This window comes from Triticum aestivum, chromosome 4A (assembly GCF_018294505.1).
Source record: "Triticum aestivum cultivar Chinese Spring chromosome 4A, IWGSC CS RefSeq v2.1, whole genome shotgun sequence".
Classification (NCBI taxonomy): Eukaryota; Viridiplantae; Streptophyta; class Magnoliopsida; order Poales; family Poaceae; genus Triticum; species Triticum aestivum.
The window spans coordinates 582,432,373-582,458,607 of NC_057803.1; the positions used below are offsets into that span (position 1 = coordinate 582,432,373).

The window sequence follows — 26,235 nt, forward strand, 5'->3', positions numbered from 1 at the left end:
CCTCCCCTCATACAGAAATTTCGATTGGATGATATGTGAGTCGATGCCGTTCACTAGAAGCAGCAGAGCAAGCCAAAGTCATCGATGATCCCAACCTCCCTGCCGACCTACGACTACACAATGGGATGTGTACCATCGGGCTGAGCTCATGGATATCAAGATCGTCGTGAATGGTCCCGATAGCCCTCGTCGGAGAATCCATCTGTTCTCACCGGATTTTCGCGGGAGGAAACGACAAATACCGGGCAAACCGTGTTGACCCATGCACACCGTCAGCCTCTCCAAGGCCCTGGGCCTGCGTGCCAGCCACTTTATCGCGCCGGGCCTAATTGTCGACCCATCATCTCCTTCAAGCCAGCCCAGCTTCAGCCCATGGCCCAGTTGTTAATCGTCACCCTATCCGATGGTTAGCAAGCCCATCTAGCAAGTTTTGGCCCACGGCACAACACCCCTCTGGTTGTATTTTTCAGTAGGGTAGTTCATCTCATTTATGTTTCTCCCGCAAAGAAATGTATTCATGTCTGGTACGTGTTCGTCTGGTTCAAAGAGAGAAGTCATTTTTTTAGTTTTGCCCTTGAAACTTCAAAGCCATATAACTTTTCAATTGTAAATCCGGTTGAGGTGATTCCAGTCCTATGTGTTTCTCTTGGAGAGCACAATCTTTCGGTACCACTTTTATTCAGTTTGCATGACATAAATTTGGCACCCATGTCCAGTTTTATTTTCAGCCTTTTTCAGAGCAGAATATTATCGATAGCCCCCATCCTTGTGTTCCTCGCACCATTCGTCGATACTCTTCTGCCTGAGGCAAGCCAACCACTTAACCTATGCCTCTGAACTTTGCATCCGAGTTTTCTAAAATATTTGATGACCATGCTTTATGTTGCATTCGATTTATCTGTCGGTTTTATTATATTTTTTCAAGGGAGTTTTATTATATGTGGTAGCTACGCTTTATTTAGATATATGTTTGATATGCCATGTTAATATGCTATAGGTGTGTTATACTTTTGTTATGCATATGCCATGCTATTGCTTTATGCACATCCTTGTGATCAAACAAGAACTGTGAAGAAAAATCTCCACCCTAAGATGTAACGGGAAGTGGTGGGACCACTACTTTTGCTTCTTGGTCAATGTGGACCTTGTTCAATATTGGTTTTATTTGTTGATGTTTTGTGGGCTATCGATCATGTCTTGCTGATTTGCATCTCACTGTACCGGGTCTCATCTCCTTGCATAATACCACTTAATAATAGTGATGGAGAAGATTTAAGAATATGACACTGCCTGTTTAGTATGAGGAAAGAGATGTGCAACTCGAGTTATCGTAGTACAGACTGCAATTTACTCGAATGATCATGCTAGTTGCCTCTGAAGACGTGCAAAATTTAAAAGTGGTACATCCAAAAAAGAGGCTTCAATCACACTGATTTTTTTTTTTTGCGGGGGAATCACACTGAATTTATATGTGTATAAAGAAAATTCAGTCGAAAGATTGTGCATGACATAAAGTGGTACATCCAAAAATGAGGCTTCAATCACACTCAAATGATCACACTAGTTGCCTCTGAAGGCGTGCAAATTCAGTCGTAGTACAGACTGCAATTTACTCAAATGATCACACTTGGTCACATGAGCCTTCTGCCGTTCTTGGCTTCTTTGGATCCTGCTCGCCTTCAGCAGGCCCGTGCTCTCTTTTCATGGTGCTAGGTTTCTTTTCACCGCCAAGGAGCTGAATGGACATCAATATTATTACACTATTGATTAATGTAAGCACGGAGAGCAAATTAGCGGTAACATATTACTGCATTCAGCCAGCCAACGGCATATGGAATTATGGATGGATGGAGATGATGTTTAGTTGTTACCACTTTCCCTGTGTTTCCATCTGCCATGCCTTCCACGTCCACGTCCGCGTCCGCGTCCACTGCCCGAGGCGTTCTACAGAAATCACTGACGATCTGAACAGATGTTAGTGAAGCAGAACTTAAACCGACTCACGGTGAACGTATTTCCCACGTCCCGTAACACGAACATGGATAGATACTCGATCGAGGAAGCAGGCAGTCAATTCAAAGAAGAAACCGTGCTAGACGAGAAGAGAGATTGGGAGCCACCTTCTGGAAGGCATCCTTCATCTCCTCCGCCCTCGGATCGCCGAGGGAAGACAGGATCTCGAAGGCGCCGTCGATGCCATGGTGGCTGAGGAAGCTGAGAAGGCAAGGATCAATGGGATCGATCTTATCACACGGCAGACGCATTGTTAGAAGCTTGCCACGGGCGGCTGACGGCGGCGGGTGGAGCTGCGAGTCGCGCTTTTTATTCCCCGGGGAGGAGACGCCTGCGTGATTTTGGGGTAGCGGGGATGGAGCAGTCCACGAGAGCTGTTGTTTGACGCGGCAACGCAGACGCCCTTGAGCACACATAGGCCCGCGCTACTAACCCGGTATATATCTTTGGTTTGGACTGTGCCCGTTTCTTTTCTTTTGGTGATGTACAAATTCCTCCAAAACAAAAAGATATTAGCTCAAAAAAAGAAGTGTTTATAATAAAAAGAACTCAAAACAAGAGGTATATGTTCAAAATCTTGTAGTAATGCTGCTCATTTTACAGTAGCTACCGACCAATCGTCTGAGAAGAGGGCCAGGCTGTTTCGGCTAAGGCAACTTCCAAAACCCTGTAATAGTTGCAGTTGTGCAGAAGTTGGCAGGCAAACATAGCGAAGAAATACGCCACATACTTCAGGGGCAAACTTTTGTGATCCATCCCGAAAGGAAGAGAATGTTTTGAAGGTGAATGTTGTTTTCTTGAGCATGAACTGCTAAGCAAGACAGATACATCAGCAAAGAAAAGGGAAATGAAACCAAGATGAAACTGCATCTCGATGCCATAGATAGATGGTACACCATCAGTATGAATGCTTTAATATTCTTTGGCGCTTCAATGCACGTTACATATTCAAATATACACAAATGACCTATATAACACCACTCTGAACTTGTGCGAGTGAAATCCCCACAAGAAAACATTTGATTCAGAGTGACCTTTTGGACAAACGACACTCTTATTATGTACGTTAAAACAATGTATCTGAAGGGCAGCCTTTGCTTACAGGCGGAAAGGCATTTAATTGCTCTAGTATAATCTACTAAACATGGAACCAACGGATCCAAAAACAAGAAGAAAAACAGAGAACCAGAAGACCTGTAACCTACATGAGCCTAGTCAGTTATCATTAGATCGTTTGGGAGTTGTCCGAAAATGTCTGGGCAGCCTTCCCAGCTGCTCTTTTCTCTGGATTCCCAGTAACCACCAAGGTAGCGGTATGTGTCGCTACCTTTATCCTTCGCAAACCACCGGGGTTTCCACCCACTCTCCTGCATCTTTCGTGCCTGCAGTACAGTTGGGTACCATATCATGTCTCTATCATGATTCATGAAGAACTTTTCAAGCTTATTATCATATGAATAATCCAAATGAGTCGAAGTGATTGTTATTTTCAAATCTGTAGAAGTCCAGTATGGTGTATCGGAGTTATACCACTCCAAATTATTGAATGATCAAACTGAGCATATTAAAAACAAAATTATTGAAGTGAATAAATCAAACTTATCAAGTCACGTTATACTACGGTTGTTTGTGCTTAGTTCATGTCTTCTGATTTTTCTTCACCAAGAATACAACACATAAACAGCTGTAAGCCTGTGATGCTCATTTTACAGATAGTTGGCACATCAGAATGGAGTCCAATGTGGTGCATCAGAATACAATTGTTCCACTAAAAAAAAAAGGTTCACTACAGAATTATTGAATACAGAACAAACTTATTAAATACTCCCTCCGTATCAAAATATAAGACACTATGATAGTGTCAAAAAACATCTTATATTTTGATAGAGGGAATAAAAAATACTGGAGTGAGTAAACCAAACTTTTTCAATTCATGGTAGCATAAGTGAACCAGCATCTGGCCTGCTGTTGCCAAGGGAATACTTTGAATTTATTGTAGAGTATGAAACAGGTGGGCAAAACCCAACCAGGACCTAACAGCCCAGAGTTCTGTGCACAACATGACGTATAGGTTTATTTCGATCCCACTAGGTAACTGTATGTAAGTTTATATTCACAGCCATATGAATCCAGCATACTGGTAATCTCATTCAGACCTCGCAACGCCAGGCCATGGTTCATTTTAATAGATATTGTATTGCGGTTACAAGCATGTGACACATAAGGCCATGGTTCATTATAGTAGATATTGTATTGTGCTTACAAGCATGTGAATCGACCAAAGGTGGTATGTAATGCAGCCAATCCAAAAGTTTGTTCGAGATAAATCAAATGTAAGCAAGGCATGAGTTAATGATCATAAGGGATGTGAAGGGTTAGGTTGACTAACCTGCCGTTGTCTCTGCTCAAGCCTCAACTTCTCAGCATTTGCTCTTTCATATTCACCATTCTCTAGGCACCTCTGGTCCGGTCGCAATCTTGAGTCTGTTGGTGGAAGTTTTTCCTGCATATAGGTTGGGTTTATTCAATAATCGATCATTAGTGTGAGTCCACACATAAATCAGTACGATGTTAAAGTGAAGCTTGCTGCGAAGCTAACACCCTCACCTTCAATCCAGGGGTAAGTTCATTTAATGTGATCGCAAAGCTAGTGAAATTGTATCGAGTGGGAAACTTTGGTGGTTTACTCCTTTTCCACAACAAATGGGCCTCTGAAAAATTCTCAGATCCTTTGCCTTTTCCAAAGCAGTCACCCATCACGTAGTGCATACTTTCATCCCATTTACCAAAGAGTGTAGCAACAGTTCGACCACTTCGGTCCTGAATAACACCTTGGACCTGCACATACACCAGTGCAACTATGCTAAGTTAGACTAAGATGTTTGCACTATCGGAAAGTTAAGGTACTCACACAAATAAAGAGAGAAAATATACATAGTCTGGAGAATGAATAAAGAAATTCAAGACGACCTATAACTGGTCTTCTAAAAAGCCGTGTGATAAGAGTTCTTTTTTGGCTGAAGCAATTAATTTGTCATGTTAACATTATTAATTCTCCACCTGATGGATGTGTGTGCATTGTTTAGTCAGAAAACATATTGTTCAGCCGATGAACCTTGTTCTGAAGCAACAGAACAATAGTTCAACGAAAGCAAATACCTACATGAGGAAAGTAATCAAACATTGAAGGCTTCATGAGAAGGGGGGTACTGGGGGAGAAATATAGACAGACTTTAGGTTACTTCTAGAAGTTCATTCATGCTTGAACCATGGACACAACCTCCCCTATTTCAGGGATGCCATCTTAAATAGATGGAAAAAAAATTCTGACAGATTAAATTACGAACAAGGAAAAACAAACAACCAAATGATCAATGGATGGTAATGCGCTTCTGTATCCTTGATATAAGTCACACCTCTGAGGCTCCACAGCTCAACAAAGCTAACAGCAGTTCTGCGGGAGTATTCTTCCTTCAGTTGGTGTTTGGCAGGTCAAATTAAGGATGGAAATGGCAAGGGGAAATGAAGTGTCTACATTTGGCTGGTAGGATGGAACATTTCTGGATTGGGAGTCAATGAGCTTTATGCTTTCAATTCTCACTGTTTTATTCAGGTGGTACAAGTAACATTTCAGCCTATTTCTAGATAAAAGCCCACCCTCTGTATGAGGCTTCACTGCCCAAAAGGCTGAAGTTGGAATATGATCAAACTATTCAGAGCACTATAGGGCCAAAATGGTCCTTTGAATTCAATAGTTGATTTCGGAGCACTATAGGGTCAAAATGGTCCTTTGAATTCAGTAGTTGATTTCTGAGCCAAAATACTATTTATTTTATTTGTGCGCAATATTGCCTTTTTTTTCAAAATAATAGCATAAGGCTCAAGACTTGTATCATTTTCAAGTTAGATTCTAAAATTCCTGGGTGCCAAAACTTTGAGAAACATCACATTAAACACCAACTATTTTTCAAAGGAAATCGATACACATTGTTAAAAGGTGAACCCATTATGCTTTCAAATGAATATATATAAACTGCTAAAAATATGTCTTGCCAAAAGGCACAGATGCATCACTTGCTTTAACTAATATGCATGGAAAAGCATCATCTTAGTGACAAACAAACTGCAAAGTTAGGAAATAAAAGGAGAAATCAGAAGAACAAGCATACAAAATACATCTAGTATACAGGCAATTTATTAAATACCTGATGAGGGTTGCGATCAATAATTGACTGCTCCTTGAACTTCAGCTTACATGAATATTCGCGATTACCTTGAATGCGCATAGTACCATAGTGATCACAGTACAGTTTACCCAATATGAGATTGTAAATGGAAGTGGTCACCTGTGATAGCATATTTTCAGTTAATCATTTCACAGAGTCAATCATTTCACAGAGTTAACCATTTCTTGATAACTAGGTAATAATACCTTGCTCCACTGGAAAACTTCACCATCATCAAACTCCAGTGTTAACACACCAACAGGATCAAGTTGAATGGAGCGACCCCAGAACTTGCTCTTTAGGTTGCTATCTGCCCAAAACCTCCAGCCATTTCCCTCACAGTGGCATGCAACAACCATTGGATGATGACTAACCTGGCAAGTGGTATTGAATATTTTTATATAAACCAACATGCAGAAGCAAATAAACTAAACTTCAAGAAAATCTGTAGTGGCCTCAAATATCTGTTAGTCTACAAAAGAAAGGCTATTTGATGATTCAACAGGTACAGAGTAGAAAATCCGAAGTAACGACTACATGGGGCACTGCAGCAGTATTGCAGCGGGCTGTTCTGAAAGCAGTATTCAAACTAGTTCATGGAGAAGTTTAAGGTGTTACGTTACATAAACTCACTATCAGAATGTAAGAAATAAGTTAGGAGAATGAACAGTGGACTATGCTAACCAACAGTAAGAACCTGTTCTTCATATTACTGGATTTCTAAAGGTTCATAAAAATACCTTTTCTGAGAAAAAACGAAGACCTTTATCTGGATAATCTGCTTCATAGGTCTCCCCAAGAAGAGGGTTGAAGGGCTTACAACTCCTTCCATCCGTAGAGGCATAACCAGAAACAGCAAATGCTGCAACGCTTAGAATCCTCATCAGACTATCCCCCTGAGTATTCAACATAGAGATGTAAGATGCATAAATGTGGTTCATCTCATGATAGAAATAAGCAAATAAACATGTCCAATCACAAGTTAGTTATTGCCACTACTACAGATAACATGCACACAGAAAAGTTCTGACATCTTTGCAAAGAAACAAAATGGTAGAGAACAGGTTAAACATAATGACACCAAGAAGTGTTAGAGGCGGATTTAGAATGCACTCGAATGAGTTTAGAGTAAAACGGAAGACATTGCATAAAGGTGTAATATGTAGGACACAAACAGGAGTAATCACATAAGTACATTGATATCCTCTTTGGTACAAACCAAAACTAAGATTGGATATATACTACAACTGCAAAGCCGGAGATAACAAGAACAACCTGAAGAGGAGTAGAGGACACGGTGCAAAATCGAACAAAACCACCTCTAAGCTACTTATGTTTCAGGTTAAACTACTTAAGTTCTACTCCCTCCGTTCAAAAATAGATGACTCAGCTTTGTACTAACTTTAGTACAAAGTTGGGTCATCTATTTTGGAACGGAGGGAGTAGTATGAAAGGGAAAGTCACGCACTTCCCGTCACATGCTGAGAATAATGAGGAAGAAGACATACCCTTTTGCCCCATTCATATGCACGATCAATAAGGTAGGAATACTCAAGATCCTCGAAACATTTTTGTAATGATGAAAGAGGTTCATTGAAGTAAACAGGCAGACAGACTTTGGTAAGATCCTTTCCTATGTTGTCCTTGATCATTGACCACAAACTAACACCCTTCTCTTTCTCAACTGGATCTGGTAGCTTCTTACGCCTTCTCACATACGGATAATTAATTCCAACAGACTTCATAGAAGGATCAATTCCATCCATCGGGTAGTCGTCCTCATCATCTGAACCAGCTTCAGATCTTTGGAAATCAGATCCACTGCTTTTAAAAGAACTAGATGAAAGGAAATCAGTTGTATCAAAATATATGTTCTCTTCATCGTCAGTCTCCTCTTCAGCAGGATCTTGTGGTTCATTGTAATCATCAGACTCGCTACCACTTCCTTCTGAAAAAAGAGGAATGGTAATTTAAGTTGTCGACAAAAGTAAATCAAATATTGAATCGACATTCATGATATAATCCAAAGAGAGTTTGCAAGGAACACCGAGGACTCCATAAAAGAGAAATCCAATATGTGCATTCAAGACCTCGGAAAGTTGGTATCTAAGAACAGCAAATGAAGAAATCATGAATGGAAAGGGAGAGAGGGAGAAGATCTAGACTGATCTCCAAAACTGTTGCTAACGGAACTACAAGTTACTAATTTACAACTAAAAAAGTGGTTATCACGTATCAAACAGTTATCAAACGGTCCATGCTGATTGAATGGTCAACCTATCCACCCCTCGTCCCTCGAACCAAAAGCATAGATGGCTATCTCTAACCATTTGGGATACCCATAGCCACTCAAAGCTATCCCGTGAACCAAAGACAGCCCTAGTAAATATGATGTCCATCCGCTCATGCATGTATATAGTTTGCTTACACTTCGGCTAACCAATCAGCAATGCTCATATTGAACCAAACCACCACAGCTTTGTCTGACATTCTAGAGTTACAGCTATTTTAGATGGTATATGTGTGTGGAGTTATTCACCAGCGTAAGTCAAAAATTTCCTTCATAAAAGCAGGGATGAATCATAATGGCCGATAATTTTACCAACAAATTATCAGAAGATAGTTCAGAACGCACGTATATCAATAGCATGTGTAGCAGTAAGATTTACACTAACTAAATTTGTCATACCACTAAGCTTCTCATTCCTTGGTCTGGAAGCAGATCCATACTCTTTCGACTGTCTTTGGCTCTCATCAACGAGGGTATTCTCCAAATCGACCTTTTCTGTCTACAGAAAGGCAACAAAACAGAATACATTGCCAAATGAGAACATCGATACTAAAATTAATTAGGAAACATCAGAATAGATAAAATTGCAATCAGGAACAATGTATGATGAGAACATCGATAATATGAAATTCATTGACATATCTAAAATTACGAAGGGAAACATCAGAAATACAGAATACATAATCTTACAAATTGATGCGCTGGAAGAGTGTCAAGGGGAAGAAAGCTTAGAATGTCTGATCTGCCAAATGGCTAAAATGTTTTACATGTAACACAAACAAAGGAGGACAATAGATAATCAGAGCTAGCTATAATCCATTCTTTCTGCAGCGACAACAACAACAATGGATTGTTTTTATCGCATACGTCCTTGATTTTCTAACCAGCCTGACTGACTCCCTACTCATGTCCACTGTAGGAGAGGTATCTCATGTTCATCATTGTCTGACATATGATTTTTAACATGTACTTGGGGTCTAACATGGGAAGGAGCCAGAGGGAGTCGCACAATGAAAGTTGATCTTGCTAAATCACAATAAAATAAATACATGCAGAAATGCACATATGGGTAGCAGAGTACATCTAATGACAGCAACAAGCCATCTAGAAAACTTTAATACATTTAATATTGAGTAAAATTGCACATGTTCTCGACCTAATTTAACCCAAGTTGGAAAAAACAGTAAGGTTTGGGTATCTTTGCACATAATACCATTTCACATTGCAGCAGGTCTCAACCCAACCAGACCAGAACCTACTGTTTTCGTCTATTAAGAGGTGTGCAACATTTACATTGTGTTAGGTGCAAAGAAAACTAGACACTGGTGATTGGCACGGTTATGATTGAAATTAGGTGGCAGAAAGGGCAATTTACTATTCATTATAATATATTTCCCACCAATACCTGACAAGGTGAATCGAGAATAATACCCAACAGAAAAGAAAAAATATTACTCACTGAATTCTAAACCAATGCAGCACCAATTCTATTAAAACTGTTCTGACTACAGCATTATTTCCGCCTGTTCTCCATTCCCATCTACCTTTGCTTCTCACTGATTCCTCCAAAAACATGTGAGCTAGGGGGCACTCCCGTGTGTGCTTGCACATGGTATGTGTAATTGTGTATGCTTCAACACGACATAACCTTAAAGGAATATATAAGGTGGAAACCGAAATAAAGTGCCAAAGCATGTTCTAGTTTTCAAAATTCTCAGGATGGACACATTTGAAATACACAAAAATGGGTAAACATGCATGAATAATGGTTTGTCTGCAGAATGTCCCTTCACCAACATCTACAGGTTTCTTCGCAATTTACCAAAACCTCAGCACATAGTTCCCACCTTCCATGAACTTAACCTCAATTTAGGTTTCCACCTGATACAGATCTACTAAACAGACTGCAGCATCTTACAAACTCAATAAAACAGCAGTGGCAGAAGATTTCAAAGAAATGCAAGTACTAACTCAATAAAACAACAGTGGCAGAAAGCTCAAAGAAATGTAAGTACAGCACGACCCATGGTGACAGCTAGTATTCAAAATCGGTTTCGATGTACACTCATGTCAATCGTGTACGCAGAACGGCAAAATTCCTCCGTGCGTCAATGTACGTCAGTAGCTCTGTACTTGTTTCTTCATTAATTAAACCATGTAGAGAATGGCACAATATCACACCATGCAGTGGACACCAAAATTTCCTACTCCCATGCACGATCAAGTTCTGTTCGAAGCAGGGTCAGATAGATATGAATACCTCTAGGTGGCGGAGCGTGTCAAGGAGTAGCGCCTGCTTCTGCTTGAGAAGCACAAGCTGCTTGTGCAGCGCCTCGAACTCCTCCCGCACGATCCTCTCGCTGTCAGCAATGGCAGCATCGCTGACCCCTTCCTGCTGCAGGCGCTTCTTCAGGCGCTCGGTGGAGACCGCCGCGGCCGCCGCAGTGTCCCCCGGCCCGACCATCTCGCTGGTGGACATCCTCGGGAACATCTCCTTGGTGGCACGCAGCGCCTCGAGCCACGCGGCCCTGTCCTCCCTCGTCTCGGCCCGCAGGTGCAGCCTCTTGGTCCCCGAGAAGATGGAGAACCTCCTGTCGTCCGATCTGCTCTCTCTGACGGTCGACACCTGCACGTCAACCACCCGTTTCAGCGTCAGAGACAGAGGGAAATGGATCTGCGGATCAGAGGAGCGAATCGAAGCATCGAGCGGGCGACTGACCTTGAGGTGGATTTCGCCGAGGGGCTTGCGGGGCGTCTGGTGGTGGCCGTGGCCGTTGGAGTGGGGGGCGGAGGCGGAGGAGGGGCGCGCGAGGCGGCGGAGCGAGTCCTCGCCGATGACCTTGGCGCCGCGGTCGGTGTCGCGGGAGAGGTCGATGCGGTCGGGCCCGTGGATCTTGTAGTAGGAGAGCACGCCGTCGCTGAGCGCGAACCAGCGGGGCCGCCACCCGCGGCCGTAGTTGACCCACTTGTAGAGGACCCCGGAGATGCCGCCGCCAACGATCTCGTTCAGCCTCACCCCGTCAGGCGGCGAGGAGGGGCCGCCCCCAACGCCGACGCCCGCCACGCGCGCCCGCGCTGCCGAGCTGCTGCTGCTGCTGCAGCAGCGGGCGGGCTGGAGCGGGGGCGGCGGCGGCGGCGGCATCGCGGGAGGGAGGCCCGCCACCGCGGGGGGCGCGGACGACGCCGCCGCCGCAGCCGCGGCGGGGGAGACGGGCACGGGGGGCACGCAGCAGAATGGGTGCATGCGGCGGGCGGCGGGGCCGGATCGGGCGCGGCCTGCCGCGCTGGCCGGCGGGGAGGGAGGCCGAGGCGTGCGCGTGCTAGGTTTAATTAATCCCCGTGGTTTATAAAATTCCTGCGCCGCGCCGCGCAGTTTATTGGGGGTGGGAGGGCGGAGGTGGGTGAAGAGGTTTAAATGCCGGAGGAGGAGGAGGGGGAGGAGTGGGGTAATAAACTGCTGGCCGCCTGCTCGGCGGTTGGGTAGGGTGGGTGGGTACCGTACTTGGGCGCTTCTCTTCCTTCTTCCTTTCTCCTTTTTCGCTTGTCACGACTCGCCGGGAAAGGGGACGACGGGCGGGCGGGGCGAGGGAGCCATGGAGGACTCGACTGGTGACACGTGTCAGGTGTTTTTTTTTCCTTTTGGCTTTTGATGAGTCCGTTGATTTATCCAAAACCAAATGTGTTCTGCTTCATTTTTTTGGTTTATATGCAACTCATTAGAGGATGGAGAAGTCCGGAAACAGTGGTTAGGAATGACATCGACGGATGGCAACCCATTGGCTAGCGGTGAGACGATAATGAGGTTCTATTCAGGTGCTGATGCAGGGTTTAACTTTCTGCTTTTTACCGCGACTAATTGTAGACTCCAAACGCTGCTTTGGAATTCATATCATGCATGTGGATTGATTTCATCCCTGATTTTCTACCGATAGATTGTGAAGGAGCCACGTTGATCTCTACAAGAGCTGTTTTGCCCCTGATGTGTCATCTGAGCGTTAATTCCGTTATCGCTACCGGTTACACGGGCTATTGTTCTTGAGCAGTTGAGCAATCGAGGATCCTATACACAGCCGCCGAGTGATCTAGTGGAACCTCTATTGGTTGAATAAATTATAAATTTAAATTTAACTATTTCATTTGTATACTTTACGTTTGAATTGATTATATTTGAATTATTATTGCATTGAAATATTGATCTTTGAATGGTTGTTGCATTGGAATTTTTACACTTGGGGTACTGCTGAAGTTTGGCTGTTTTTTAATAATTGAGAAAAAACTACTTACAAAAAAGTATATACTCTCTTTGTTTCTAAATATTTGTTTTTTTAGAGATTTCAAATGGACTATAACATACGGATGTATATAGACATATTTTAGAGTGTATATTCACTCATTTTGTTTCGTATATAGTCACTTGTTAAAATCTATAAAAAAACAAATATTTAGAAACGAAGGGAGTATATTCCGGACCTAAATGCTGGGAACATGTCAATTCGAACAGAGAGTGTTGAAAAATGTTGTTTCTAGGGGTATCTTACCGTTTGGTGGTGTGCCTCTGTAAAGAGCACTAGAAATGTTTTCCAAGAATTTTCTAGATTGACTAAGTCAAACATACGTCTTGTATTTGACAGGCATGCCATAACGCTGAAAGAATAGCGTCAGAGAACCTAAAATAAATTCAAAAAGCATGCGATCACTCGTGCCAAGCCTAAGACTTGACCCGATTGGACTGGTCCCATCACAAGAACTTAACCATTTAAACTATGCTTAATTCGCAATATTGTCCGAGTTTCGTTTTGATCCCTTGTGTGTTGAGAACGAGGATACAACCTCCAGGCAAGTTTGTAGGGACGAGAAACTAAACATGTCTGATACTAGTTTGAAGTTCATGGATCATAACCAAACACACGACAATATTTTTAGAACTTTGTCGATCCGAACATAACATCTTTATCAAAGATGAAGAATTAGCAAACCCATCTTTATTTTTCAAAATTTTAAACGAACACTACCTCCGTTCTAGTTTATTGGTCTTCTTAGTATTTTGTGCCAAATTTTGACCGTGGATTTAATTAAAAAATATTAATGCATGTCACAAAAAATAGTATCATTGAAAACCATGTTCAAGTAGGAATTCAATGCTATATTCTTTCATGATATACATTAGGCTAGTCATAGTGGGAGTAACTTAGCTAGTAACATAACGCATTTCGAAAAAATTCTGCTTATGTGACAAGTAATTAATGAGAGATGACAACATAATATGTTATTGTAACATAACGCTTTCTAAGACAAGATAAGTCTACGAGTTAATAAATGAAGCCATCTATGATACTACGTACTAGTATGTTACTTTGCATTATGAAGGTAATAAAATGCATGACACTAGTCTAAGGGGGTGTTTGTTTCCAGGGACTTTTTTATGTAGGGACTAGAAAAAGACCCTCTTAGAGACTTTTTTACCAAATGGGAGGGACTTTTGAGGGATTAAACTAGTCATTTGGGACTAAATGAAAAAGACTCTCAAGGAGAGTCTTTTTTGAGACTTTTACAACAATGCCCCTTCATGCACCCATTGGCCGCCACCCCATGGTGTTGTTTGATTGTTATTATTTTATATACTAGGGACAACATGGTCATTTAGTAACCTCTAGGAAGGGACTAGGGATTTTTTAGTCTCTGAAAACAAACAGAGACAGACTTTTTAGAGACTAGGAACTTTTTAGTTGAGACTAGAAAAAGTCCTAGAACTTATGAATCAAACAGGGTCTAAGTTACTCCCTACTATGACTAGCCTTAGCATTTTGTTAGTTAAATCTATGGTTAAGTTTTAGCACAAGAAACGAAAAGGACCAATAAAACGGGATGTAGTAGTAGTATACTTTTCTTACCAACTGAATCGGTCACCATTTTGATTATGAACATTTAGTTTTCAACCTCCTTATTTTTTTCCACAAACCAAAGTAATTGGAAAAATAATAATCGGATGAGCACAATTTTGCAATGGTTAGATCGAAATACTCCTAGTAGTAGGAAAGGACCAGCACGTGGCGCCTAACTTGACTCCCTACACGAGTGAAAACGACTCATGGCCGGAACAAAATGGTCCTTTTTTTGCAATAAACTCCCCTCCACACGGCCATTTTGTTCGCCTTCCCGCTTTTTTAGGCTGGTCGTAATGGTAGTATCATAGCTAGTATCATGCATGCTAACTAGGCAATTTTGATGAGGTGTCATAATATTAAATGAAGAAAGAGATGATGTAATATCATATTATGATACCGTATCATATTAAATGTTATACTATTTTGTATCATGCATGACAATAAATAGAGTACAACATAATACTAATATATGATACTATGCATTAAGGAGGTAGTATCATACACTAGTATCATATGCATGATACTAGTATATGATACTCCCCGTTACAACCAGCCTTACGAAGAGGTATAGCACTAGCAACAAACCAAACTAGCATCAATAATTGGCCACCGGCTGCCGGGGCCGGCGATACTACATGCAATGCAGCGCACAAACTTTGACCGACGCTTTGTTGGAACGCCCACAACACCGGAAGATAATCATGGATTCCTCCGCCGAGCTGGGAACCTCTCGAGCCCAAGCCACGCGCGCGCGGGGCAAAGGCGAAGCCGGCGCCGCGATCCCCTTCCGCACCTGGCGGGCGCGTGCACCCCGTGCTGCCGCAAAGCCGTCTCCGTCCCCCGCCACGGACCACCCGTCGGTCTCGCGCGCCAAAGCCGAATGTGCCAGACGGCGAAGGTTCCCACCCCACCATCGTGCCGCTTTTGCTGCTGCCAATCGGGCGCCCCCCGCACCCACCGCTGCCCCTGTCACCAGATGTTAGGCCAACTTCACTGCGCCACCCCATCTTGTCTGACCCTGTCCGTTTGAAATAAAACGAATAAACGAGGCGGCACAGCGCGCGATGGCCCGGATCCATCTGGTCCGTTTTGTGTCCGGGCCGACCCATTTCAAGCGCATCTTTGCATCGGGTTTGGGTCGCCGCGGACACCGAACGGACGTGTCGCTCGTCCGCGTCTGGTCGCGTGGCGGGGCGGCCATCTACCTCCCGTCCGCCAACATCAATGCGCACGGGTGGCTGACCCCATCTGTCATCGCCCCAGTGGAAGATCGCCGTCCTTCTTAAATGGGGAACCCGTGGATCGGTCGTGGTCACCGGAGCGGGAGGCGTCGCCACGGGAGGAGGTCGTGCAGGCACCTCCTGCCGTCCAGCCCGCCCCCGTCTACCACGCGCCGCCGGCCCACCTCTGGACGCCGCCGGCCTACGTGGACCTCGTCAGCGACGACGACGACGCCGGCGGGTACTGAAGACGGCGACGGCGACGGCATCGACGGGCACGGGCAGGAGCGCGCTGGCGGCGGCCGTTTTTTATTTTCTTTTTTATGTTTAATTATGTCAAGTTGGACGTGAAACTGAGCCGTTTTGTGGCCGTGGCGACCCTAACTAAGTTTTATGTTTATTAAACTGCGCTTATTTAATTTTTTTAGTCATTTTGTTTACGTTTTCCTATTTTTTTTAAATCATGTCCAACGCGAATGTGATTTGGGATGCGGCCGCGCGGTGGGCGCACGCATGACCCAACGGACAAGACCAGACACGGGCGAACCCATCGCCACCCCAAAGGTACAAAATCCGGCCAAACCGGACGCCTGTTTGGGATCGCGCGGTGAAGATGACCTTACCAGTAGCAATTTCCTGACAAAACATAAAGAGAAAAAACAAGGTCGATGCCGCGGAAAACTTTTCAGATGGAGCGCTTCTGCGCGAGTTCGGTGTATTTATTACTAACCGCGTGCCGCTGATTACCCTTCGTTCTTTTTCATGGTGCGTCTTTTTTTTCATACTTTTTATTATTATAGTTGATTGACTGCACCTCCAGGTAGGCCGTGCAATCACAAACCAAAGCGATACGACTAGCAACACAGACTCTTGAGCAAAGCTTTTCCCCAAACCAAGTCCCGGATTCGATTGTTACAGCGGAAGTCACGAGGTTAACAAGGTGTGCAGACAAACAAAAGCTGCATCTTATGTCAAGTCTTGTTTATATTCCTCCGAACTAAAAATGACGAAACGTGAGGTTTCGAAATATTCATATTTGCGCATGGTCCCGCGTGCGTAGACAAGCACTTGCTTTGATTAGTTGCCTGCGTCGGTCTTCTTTGGCTTGCGAGAAGGAACTGGACCTTGCTAAGCAAAGGGAAAGGCGGGAAAAGGAACCACCAGAAAAGCACGCGATCTACATATATATAGAAATAGAATGAACTGATGCTGGTTTCTTTTAGCCAGCATTTGTTCTCAACGCGTTCCGCGTTCAATCAAATTAACAATTTCGAAATTTTTATGAGCATCAGTACAGACACAAACGCTCATATACACGCGCATGCACTTATCCTATCTCTATGAGCACCTTCGAGAGACTGAGCCGGCATCTCATCTTGAGATTTAACGTCTCTTCCCACTGAAAGCGCATCGCCGAAAATCCTGAAATAAATTCAGGAATAATGCGAGCACCAGGATTTGAACCCTGGTGGGTTGGGGATACCACTGTCCACCTAACCATTTCAACCACAGGTTGGTTCGCTAACAGTTTTGAATTTAGTAGTAATTGGGCCCAAGAAACGGAATGATCTTAAATCTGTGGGGAGAATGACTAGCAGAACTCGACGAAAATAGCGGCCTTGGTCACAGTAGACAGAGTCTGTTCTGCGGGGCCCTCCTAGCAGTCAGGCTGTAAATTTCCATGAAGTTGGAAGCAGCACAGTATAGTACATGTGGGGAGTCGATCGATTAGGTATGGCTGGACCAGCTAGCTAGCTAATACGCACGCACATTGCAGCGGGTGGAGCCCGGAACGCCGGATCGGGGGAGATGCTCTCCGCAAGGCATCTCCTTCTTTCGCGTGATGTTATTTTTGACCGTCCTGGAATGGAACTGGGTTCCCTCGCTCGCCATGAAAGTGACTTGCGACTTGCGAGGCACGTACGTCTAGAAGAGAAGAGAGATGACGGGCTGGGGAGCAACCAAAAACTTGTCTAGAGTACTTCAATTTTATGCGCAGAGGTGCAGTGTAACGTCAAACGTCATATCGTACTAATAGTAGTGAACAACTGAACATCAACACACCCCGGGCAAAAGTTAACTCGGTCGAAGGTTCCTCTAGGAATAATTTACTAGTACTGAGTACGTACCAAGGTGTAGGGGTTTGGTCGGTGAACAGTGAGCATCGGCTTTCCCTCGATGATCATCAGCGGCGACCGGAAGCATGTGCCGGACTGGAGCAGATGGCGCTCGTCGTCGGACATTTGTTTACTCGATCGATCGATCGATCACAGGGCACCCAGCGGTCAGATCGGCAGATGCTCTCTTGCTTTATAATTTTGAAAAATTCACCCGATCGAGTCGAGCGGGCCACTCACGGCGTGGCGTGCTGTTGCCCGCGCACGGCCGCACAGCGAAAAGGGCGCGGTCACCGCGGGCAGGGCGCGCGCTTTTGGCGCGACCGGGGCCGGCCTGCCGTCGCGCTCCATGCCCACAGCCGGGAGCGCGGGAATGTCCGGCCCCCCTGTACCCCGTGACAGCTCCCCGTCACATAATCACATGCGCGCGCCCGTCCCTGCCGCCGGCCGATCTCCCCTGACCCTGGGGCAGGCGGTAGGTACAATCCCCGAGTACTGGTAGAGGTAGGCCCGTCGCCCTATCTATCAATCTATCTACATTGCGCGCACTGTACGTACGTCCAAACTAGAGTAGCGTGATGGTGGCGACGAGATGCATGGGAGCGGGTGGAGGTCGCTGGTGACGATTAAAGAAATCGAGATGGGTCGCGACCGGCCGCTGGGCCTTGTTGTTGTCTCGTGCTGGTTCGGTCCGTCCCCAGCTCAGCTCTGTTGGGCAGACAGCGCGCGCGATCGGCACGATCCATTGCTTGAGCTTGACCGCTGGCTGGCTGGTCGTGCGTACGTACTGCGTAGGGTCTGCCCTCATCGCTCTGATCTGATGCGATGTGCGGCACATATACTCTATCGCCTACAGTACTGTAGTGCATCTGCACGCATGAGTGATGCAGTGAGTGAGCGTGTCAGTTCTCCCTGCATGCGTATATAGGATAGGGCCCGGTTTGCTACTTGCACTGTGCGGTTCGACAACGGCCTTTTTCACTACTTTGACCCTTTTAAAAAAGAGTGAATTCCGGTTTTTATCCCCTATTTTGACTTTTTTGACACTAATTACCCCATTTAGCGGGATTTCATCCGTTTTACCCCATTTAGCACAAGTGTTACCACAATTTACCCTCTTTTAAATTTTGCGTGCGTTCTGACCTACGGGTCACAATTTGTCAGGTCTAACTGGCATGCCACGTCAACGGGTTTTTTCTGTCTATTTTTCTCCCTACTAAACTCATTTCCGGTTTGAAGTATTCTGATGGGACGATTGTACTTGATCAGCATGTCATATTACCATTGAATAAATTATAGAAGAAATTGTTACCAATATAATCTAAAATCATGTATGTTTTTCTTCAGTTATCATATATGGCCTTAAGTATGGATGGTTCTGTAGATTAGATTAAAGTGGTGTAAATATACTACTTTACTAACTCTGATGCACCTACATATCTAAATATCTAGGTAGCAAATATGTTGACTGAAGAGTCTGTGTTGTTACTTGCTAGCTGTAAAGGAAGTTTGGATCTTTGTATCTTATGATGCATGCTGAAACGTGTTCGTTCACCGTATTAGAGTATATTATGATTGCAGCCACTAATTCATTTTTCTTTTTCTTGCACAAAGCGGATGGCAACGGAGATGTAGAGTGTTAGGCATATTTTACATGTCCGTAGATAAAAGAATCCAGGGCCAGAGATGATTGAGAGGTATTTCATTATTTATTTTGATATATAAAGGAGAAGATGAAGGAATTGGGTTCCAACCCTTGGGACAACGCTAATTATCAGAAGAAGAGGGCCAACGGGAACTCCATGATTGAGTTAACAGATGATGCAGGCATAGTGAACATGCTAGAGGAACTTGATGCTTATAAGAAAATCAGTTTGAATGTTAATTGGGGGAGAGCAACATAAACGAGAAGCCATGGCAGGCGAGCGTGGCGCGCGACCGACTTGGACGTTGGACGTGCCGCGAGCGACCTCCATTGGCTGAGCCGGTCAGAAGAAGCGGCGCTGCCCAGTTCAGCAGTGAGAAAAATAGCCAGGAAAAACCACTGACGTGGCATGCCAGCTGGACCCGACAATTGTGACCCACCAGTCAGAATGCTCAAAAAAATTAAACGGGGTAAACTGTGGCAACATTTTTGCTAAATGGGGTAAAATGGATGAAATCTTGCTAAATGGGGTAATTAGTGTCAAAAATGTCAAAATAGAGGGTAAAAACCGAAATTCACTCTTTAAAAAACTTTCGCATAAAATAAACTCTACACAAAACTATTTTATGATATGACTTTTTTAGTAACGCCACAAACCGTGGCGTTTTTTCTCTATTTAAAAACGCCGAACTGGCTAGCGTTGCTCCATTTCATAAGTAAATGGAAAAATGAGCAAGCTACTTGCAACGCCAACACCCATGGCGTTTCATGCATGGGCACCAACGCCAGCCATGCTTGGCGTTTCCAGCAACGCGAGATACTTTGGCGTTTCTGCCCTGCCACGTAGCTTCCCGACCAGGCCATCAACGCTGGCTAGAGATCCACAATCGGAGCAGTGGGCCGCACTAGTGAATGAGCTGATAGATCCACTACTACTCCATCTGAGAGCGGTTGCAATGGGTGCCGTGTACTCTCTTGTGAAACACGAGATTGTCGGGGGGCCACCATCAACGTCGACCTGTAAATAGTTTTTCCCAACGAATTACTGTACAACAAGATTTCCTAGAAAATCACTTTTGTGCATGCACGAATCATGATGTTTCATCAAATGGTCCTCGACGATGGGGACTCCATCCACGTGCCACGTTTTACGCTCAAGTTTTTTTTTGACGGAAAGGTATACTTTATTAACTCAAATGACGGTTACATCATCTGCTAGGAATTTCAAGGAAACTAGAAGGTGCATTCGCCCAAACACATGGATCATTTGCACACCCCCACTTTGCCAGCTCGTGAGCTACTACATTTACTCTCTAAAGCAATGATCAATAGTATCTTCCCAAAATCACTTAAGATATTTCGACAATCATCTAACACCGGCGCTGCGACCATTGAATGGCCTTCATTTAGCTTTATTGCACCCACCACGGCACTGTTATCCATCTTTACCATCAACTTAGCGCACCCCACACTTAGGGCTAATTTTAAACCTTCAGACAATGCCGCTGCCTCTGCCGTGACAACATCATTGGTGTGTTCAAGTCTTGTTGTTCCAGCTGTGATGAAATGGCCTTTATGATCCTTGATAACTGCCCCGCAGGCAGCTAAATTTGTACCAGCAAAATAGGATGCGTCCACATTCAGAACTAGATGCCCTCCTAAGATAGATGGCCACTTGTTTAATTTAGCAACTGTTGGACCTTTCCCTACAACACGAGCGTAGTTGAGGGCAAGCGCCAAGATCGCAGGTGTTGTCCTCTCGGGCGTTTGCACCTCTTCCCTTTTTACGAATTCTCTCCGTTGCCACCACAGGTACCAGCATGTTGTGGTTATCATCTCCGATAGCTCAACCTAGCCAGTGTACGCCTTCTGATAAGCTTCATCACACAATAATAAACCGACAACAGCCGCGCCAGCTCGGTCTGTTACACCAGCAAACTGAATCTTTGCGCTGAGTCCGAGTGCTTCCGAAACGGCCCCGGTCGTGCACACTGGAATAGGACATGAGATATATCCTTCGCACCATCTTGGCAGATTGGGCATTGAAATATACTCCCTATATGACAATTTGTGAGAACACTGGAGCATGGGATAGCATTGTGTAAGCATCGTCATAGAAAAATCTTTATCTCTGCTAGCATATTTAGACTCCATAACTTGCGCCAAATTGGGTGTTGCACTGTGGAGTAATGTATTAGGCCCAGATCATTCTCATCAAAAGTTGCCTCCCATTGTTTATAATACGCAGACCGAACCAATAAAACCCCGTTCTTTGTTAATTGCCACGCTACAAAATCTTCTGTCTCCGCATGAAATAAAGGGATCTGCAAGATGCGCTCGGCATCAATGTGGTAGAAGTTTCCACGGATCAACTGCTCATCCCACTCTCCAGAAATTGGGTCTATTAAGTCACATACCCGGGTTAGCACTTGGTTTCCTCGGACAGTGATGATTTTCCTTGAAGCATCGTACAGTATCCAGTAGTCATTCATTATATTTATCTTTGCACCGTCTCCCACTCTCCGGATGCACCCCTTTCTGAAAGTCTAGACACCCGCCCAAATACTTGGCCATATGTAAGAGGATCCTTTTTTAAGTTCACAGTTGAGAATGTCTCCCGTAGGGTAGTATCTTGTTGTAAGGACGCGATCACACAAGGATCCATAATTCTCAATAAGCCCCCCACACTGTTTTGCTAGCATTGCCAAGTTGAAGCTATGGACATATCAGAAGCCCATTCCTCCTCTCTCTTTTGGCACACACATTTTCCACCAGGCGGACTAATGCATCTTTCGCTGGTTTTCCCCATCACCCCACCAATAGTGCGACATGGCATCAGTGATCCCCTTGCATACTTTTTTTGGGGGAATTTGAACACACTCACCGCATACGTTGGGATGGCTTGGGCCACCGCTTTCAGCAACGCCTCCTTCCCTCCACAGGAGAGAGTTCTCTCTTTTCATCCATTCACCATAGCTTGGATTCTCTCAGTAATATGTTTGAAGCAGTCTACTCGGTCAACTCCAATCATGGACGACAACCCGAGATACTTATATGAGAGAGACTACGTCATTATGTCCAGGATTTGGCAAACTACGGCCTTAACCTCCACTTTTATGTTTGGGCTGAAGAAGATTGAACACTTTGATGTACTCACCAGTTGGCCTGAAGCTGCGCAATATTCATCCAAAATCTCATGCAACATGTTTGCATTTTTCGCATCTTCTCTCATCAGGATAAGCGAATCGTCAGCAAATAATAAATGACAAATTGTTGGGGAATCTCTACACACCCGGACACCATTCAAATTGCCAACTTCCACCTCTTGATTAACTAGGGCCGATAAACCCTCCACACATAAGAGAAACATATACGGGGATAGAGGGTCCCTGTCTCAGTCCCCTTGTCGGAGTAAACGACACCGTCTCGTTCGAATTAAATCGTACCTTATACTCCATGGAAGTAACACAAGACATGGCCAGCTGGGCCCAACTTGCATCAAACCCCAGCTTGGATAATATTGCCTACAAAAGCACCCATTCCACACGGTCATATGCTTTGTGCATGTCCAACTTCACTACACAAGTTCCAAATCTTCCTTTCTTCCTTTTTTTCATGGTATGTAAACATTCATAAGCCACAATTACATTATCAGTGATGATACGTCCAGGAACAAAAGCACATTGAGTTTCACTGATTATATCCGGAAGTAATACCTTTAATCTGGAAGCCAACATCTTCGAGATCATCTTGTACACCATATTACATAAACTGATAGGTCGGAATTGGGTGATCTTCTCTGGATTGTCCACTTTTGGCATCAAGACAATGGTGATAGAGTTCCACCCCTCTGGAATAACTCCTGAATTAATGGCTGTCAAAACTTCCTTCACCAAATCATCACCAAGGAGGGGCTAGAATTTTTTATAAAAAATGCATGCAGGCCACCTGGTCCTGGCGACTTTAAATCACCTATATTAAATAGGGCTTTCTTTACCTCCTCTTCTGTATAAGGTACGAGTAGTGATTCATTTATGTAGTCAGTCACACATCTTTTTAAATTCATTCAAAACGTTCAAAGAAGATACATTCACTTCTGAAGAGAAAAAGATGCAGGAAATACTCGCTAATAAGGCTCTTCATTGATTCATTGTCCTCCCTCCATATGCCATCATGACCAAGCAACCTTCTTATATGATTCCTTCTCTTTCTAGCTGAAGCAAAATTACTGGAAAAAAAATTGTAATACGGTCGCCAAACTTCAGCCAGTTGGCCCGACTACGTTGAACCCAATAGATCTCCTCCTTCTCCAAGTTTGTTTCTATTTCAATTAGTAACACGCGTTGCCTTCCCGCTGACTCATCAGTGAGAGAAATGGACCGCAACCTATCCAACTCCGCCTTGAGCTCCTGGAGGCGCCCATGCGGCGCCTTGAGGATCTCACGATCCCACACATGCATATCTGCATGTATGCTCGTTGTTCGGATCGCAATGGGTGCCAGAGGGTCCGTTCGCTCCCATGCGTTCGTGGCCAGCCGCATGATGTTTTCCTCTTGAAGCCATCTCACCTTAAACTTCTTCTAGAATTGCCGCTGTTGGTCACCTGCCACATCACCTTCTGTATCCACGAAGATAGGTCTGTGATCTGATTTAGTATGCAGCGCATTTGTTACCTTCACGTGTGGGCATAGGCCAAGGAATTGTCCATTACAGGCAGGTCGATCCAGGCGCTCCCTTAATCTTCTTCTCCGCCACGTAAACAATTCGCCCGTACAACCCATATTTTCCAATTCACAGTCCACTAGCGCATCTCAATTTTTCCGCATCATTTGCATCGGCCGGGGGCACCCCCTCTTTTTCATGAGAGTACAAAATTTCGTTAAAATCACCAACTACCATCCATGGTAGGTTTGTTTGTACATGCAATGTTTGGAGATATCCCCGTGATAAGCAGTTATTTCTTTTGACCAGCCGGCACGTGGTGGTTCTCCATAAAATGCTTGGTGGCGGCGCAGAGCGCGGATGCCACCACCACGTGGTATTTCTTTTGGCCGGCCGACCTAATACTATACATCGATATCTATATCTATACCTACTATTAAAAGGAGGTGATATTCTTGGTTTTGTCTCGTTTTGTTTGATCCCGCTTCAATTAATTTCACATATGCTATTTTGTTTAGTTAGTTGCCACCGGTTTTGGCCCAACGGAGGAAGCCACTTGTCGGCGCACTATGGCCCAGGTCCGAAGAGCTGGCAAAAAATAAAATTGCTCATGGAAGAGTTCGATCTCATAACCTGCCAACCGGCCACGCACCCATCTAGCGATATGAGAAGATTTTTTTTCTCCCGTTGCAAAGCACGGGTCTTTTTTCTAGTACCATCTAAAGTATGTACGTATGTAGGGTACCCACCCACAGCCCACTGGCTTCATTTGATTTGTACTGCTACTAGTACGTTCTCCTACCATCTATCTATCGGCGCGGCGCGTTCCGACTCCAGTTTGTGCAAGTGGAAAGCCACCGAGGGCAGGCTGGCCGACGTGACTCGCTTGAATGTCAGCTGGAGGCCGTCCAGATCAGCTGTGGCCTAGTGCACGCGTGAGGTGCACATTTTGGCGCCAGCGCGCGCCACAGCGGACGCAGGGTCGTCAGCCAGCCAGCCGGCGAGTGGATTATGTGTGGTGGACCACTCGGAGGCTGCGCCGCGTATCGTGAGGAACGGAGATCAAACCCCGCCAACATCGCCGCGGAGCACATCATGCAGTTCTTCACTCCATGGACGCGGCTAGTGGGACTTACTTGGCGGCATCTGCATACAAGACGCAATTCTTATGGAAGGATCATACACCCTTGGACAAAAAGGTTTCGAAGGCTTGGGCTCCCTCAAAAGTCAAGTTCTTTACTTGGTTGGCGCTACAAGACAGAGTTTGGACTGCAGATCGATTGACGATACATGGGTGACCTAAACATGGTCTCTGCCCTATCTGTATGAGAGTGCATGAATGGGCCTCGCCTCTTCTACAAATGCCGCTACACATGAAGACTTTGGTCTTTGATCATTGACAAATACCACATTCACGGTCTTGACACCAACAGTTGGCCCCTATTCGACTCGGTTGAGACTTGGTGGGCAAATACCTGCGACAATGCCGCGCCAAACCGCCGAGACAAGGCGTCCCTCACCGTGCTTGTTTTGCGAACTGTCTGGAATGAGCGAAACGCAAGGGTCTTCAAGCACATGAGCGCTCCTCCAACTATATTGCTTGCCTCCATCGAGACCGAGACCAACCTTTGGGTCATCGTCGGTGCCAAAATGTTAGGGTTCATTATTTTGCGAGAGTGATCTCATGCCGTGTATTGAGTGACTTGTAACAAACTCTATTCTCTCTTAATTAATGGATGAGTCAAAGCTTTTGCCCCCGTTTCAAATAAAAATGGCCCCCGACTTGGCATACGCGTGTCTGGCTTGTCTCTCGGGGTCTCTCATCATCTCCTGCGTGCGTCGCTAGTGTGGTACTAGGCGAGTAATGGAGAACTGATAACCCACAAGTATAGTGGAACGTTTGTAGCTTTTTTCGATAAATAAGAGTGTCAAAACCAATGAGGAACTAAAGGTAGAACAAATATTCCCTCAAGTTTTATCGGCCACCGATACAAGTCTACACACACTTGACATTTACCTAAAATAAGTATGAAACTATTTTGCAAAAATAAAACTACGAATACTTTGCGAGAATAAAACTATGAACACATTGCAAGGTAATAAAAGTAGATAGCATTTGTCAACAAGAAAGTCATTTGTCCATAGGCAATCGATAACTAGACCGGTAATCATCCTTG

The 26,235-nt window shown here is 44.6% G+C and overlaps 2 protein-coding genes across 4 annotated transcripts; both read right to left on the minus strand.

Annotated features, from left to right (window-relative positions):
• Window positions 1–1,453: 1,453 nt before the first annotated feature.
• LOC123087145 (uncharacterized) lies at window positions 1,454–2,742 on the minus strand. Its single transcript, XM_044509059.1, has 3 exons — window positions 2,121–2,742; window positions 1,872–1,964; window positions 1,454–1,735 (listed from the first exon to the last, which is right to left on the minus strand). Exons 1-3 carry the CDS (start codon window positions 2,427–2,429, stop codon window positions 1,622–1,624), a joined length of 516 nt encoding a protein of 171 aa, XP_044364994.1. The 5' UTR covers window positions 2,430–2,742; the 3' UTR covers window positions 1,454–1,621.
• A 157-nt stretch (window positions 2,743–2,899) lies between these two features.
• LOC123087143 (oxysterol-binding protein-related protein 1C) lies at window positions 2,900–11,915 on the minus strand. Of its 3 annotated transcripts, XM_044509057.1 has the most exons (10): window positions 11,249–11,910; window positions 10,790–11,155; window positions 8,929–9,028; window positions 7,748–8,187; window positions 6,980–7,135; window positions 6,446–6,613; window positions 6,219–6,359; window positions 4,621–4,851; window positions 4,403–4,516; window positions 2,900–3,395 (listed from the first exon to the last, which is right to left on the minus strand). In XM_044509057.1, exons 1-10 carry the CDS (start codon window positions 11,771–11,773, stop codon window positions 3,225–3,227), a joined length of 2,412 nt encoding a protein of 803 aa, XP_044364992.1. In that variant the 5' UTR covers window positions 11,774–11,910; the 3' UTR covers window positions 2,900–3,224. The 3 variants fall into 3 exon arrangements, 2 of the variants coding, with proteins under 2 accessions (XP_044364992.1, XP_044364993.1); XR_006441261.1 differs by lacking the exon at window positions 2,900–3,395 and having other exon boundaries at window positions 4,414–4,516; window positions 4,621–4,871; window positions 11,249–11,914; XM_044509058.1 differs by lacking the exons at window positions 2,900–3,395; window positions 4,403–4,516 and having other exon boundaries at window positions 4,620–4,871; window positions 11,249–11,915.
• Window positions 11,916–26,235: the final 14,320 nt, after the last annotated feature.

Excerpts from the sequence above, each read along its gene's own strand:
- LOC123087143 (XM_044509057.1), bottom strand. The coding sequence starts at position 11,773 with ATGCACCCATTCTGCTGCGTGCCCCCCGTGCCCGTCTCCCCCGCCGCG. Across the intron at positions 8,188-8,928 it reads AAGGAATGAGAAGCTTAGTG|AAGGAAGTGGTAGCGAGTCT; the intron begins GTATGACAAATT and ends CTCTTTTTTCAG. Across the intron at positions 3,396-4,402 it reads TTGAGCAGAGACAACGGCAG|GCACGAAAGATGCAGGAGAG; the intron begins GTTAGTCAACCT and ends ACTGTACTGCAG.
- LOC123087145 (XM_044509059.1), bottom strand. The coding sequence starts at position 2,429 with ATGTGTGCTCAAGGGCGTCTGCGTTGCCGCGTCAAACAACAGCTCTCG. Across the intron at positions 1,965-2,120 it reads TGAAGGATGCCTTCCAGAAG|ATCGTCAGTGATTTCTGTAG; the intron begins GTGGCTCCCAAT and ends ACATCTGTTCAG. Across the intron at positions 1,736-1,871 it reads ATGGAAACACAGGGAAAGTG|CTCCTTGGCGGTGAAAAGAA; the intron begins GTAACAACTAAA and ends ATGTCCATTCAG.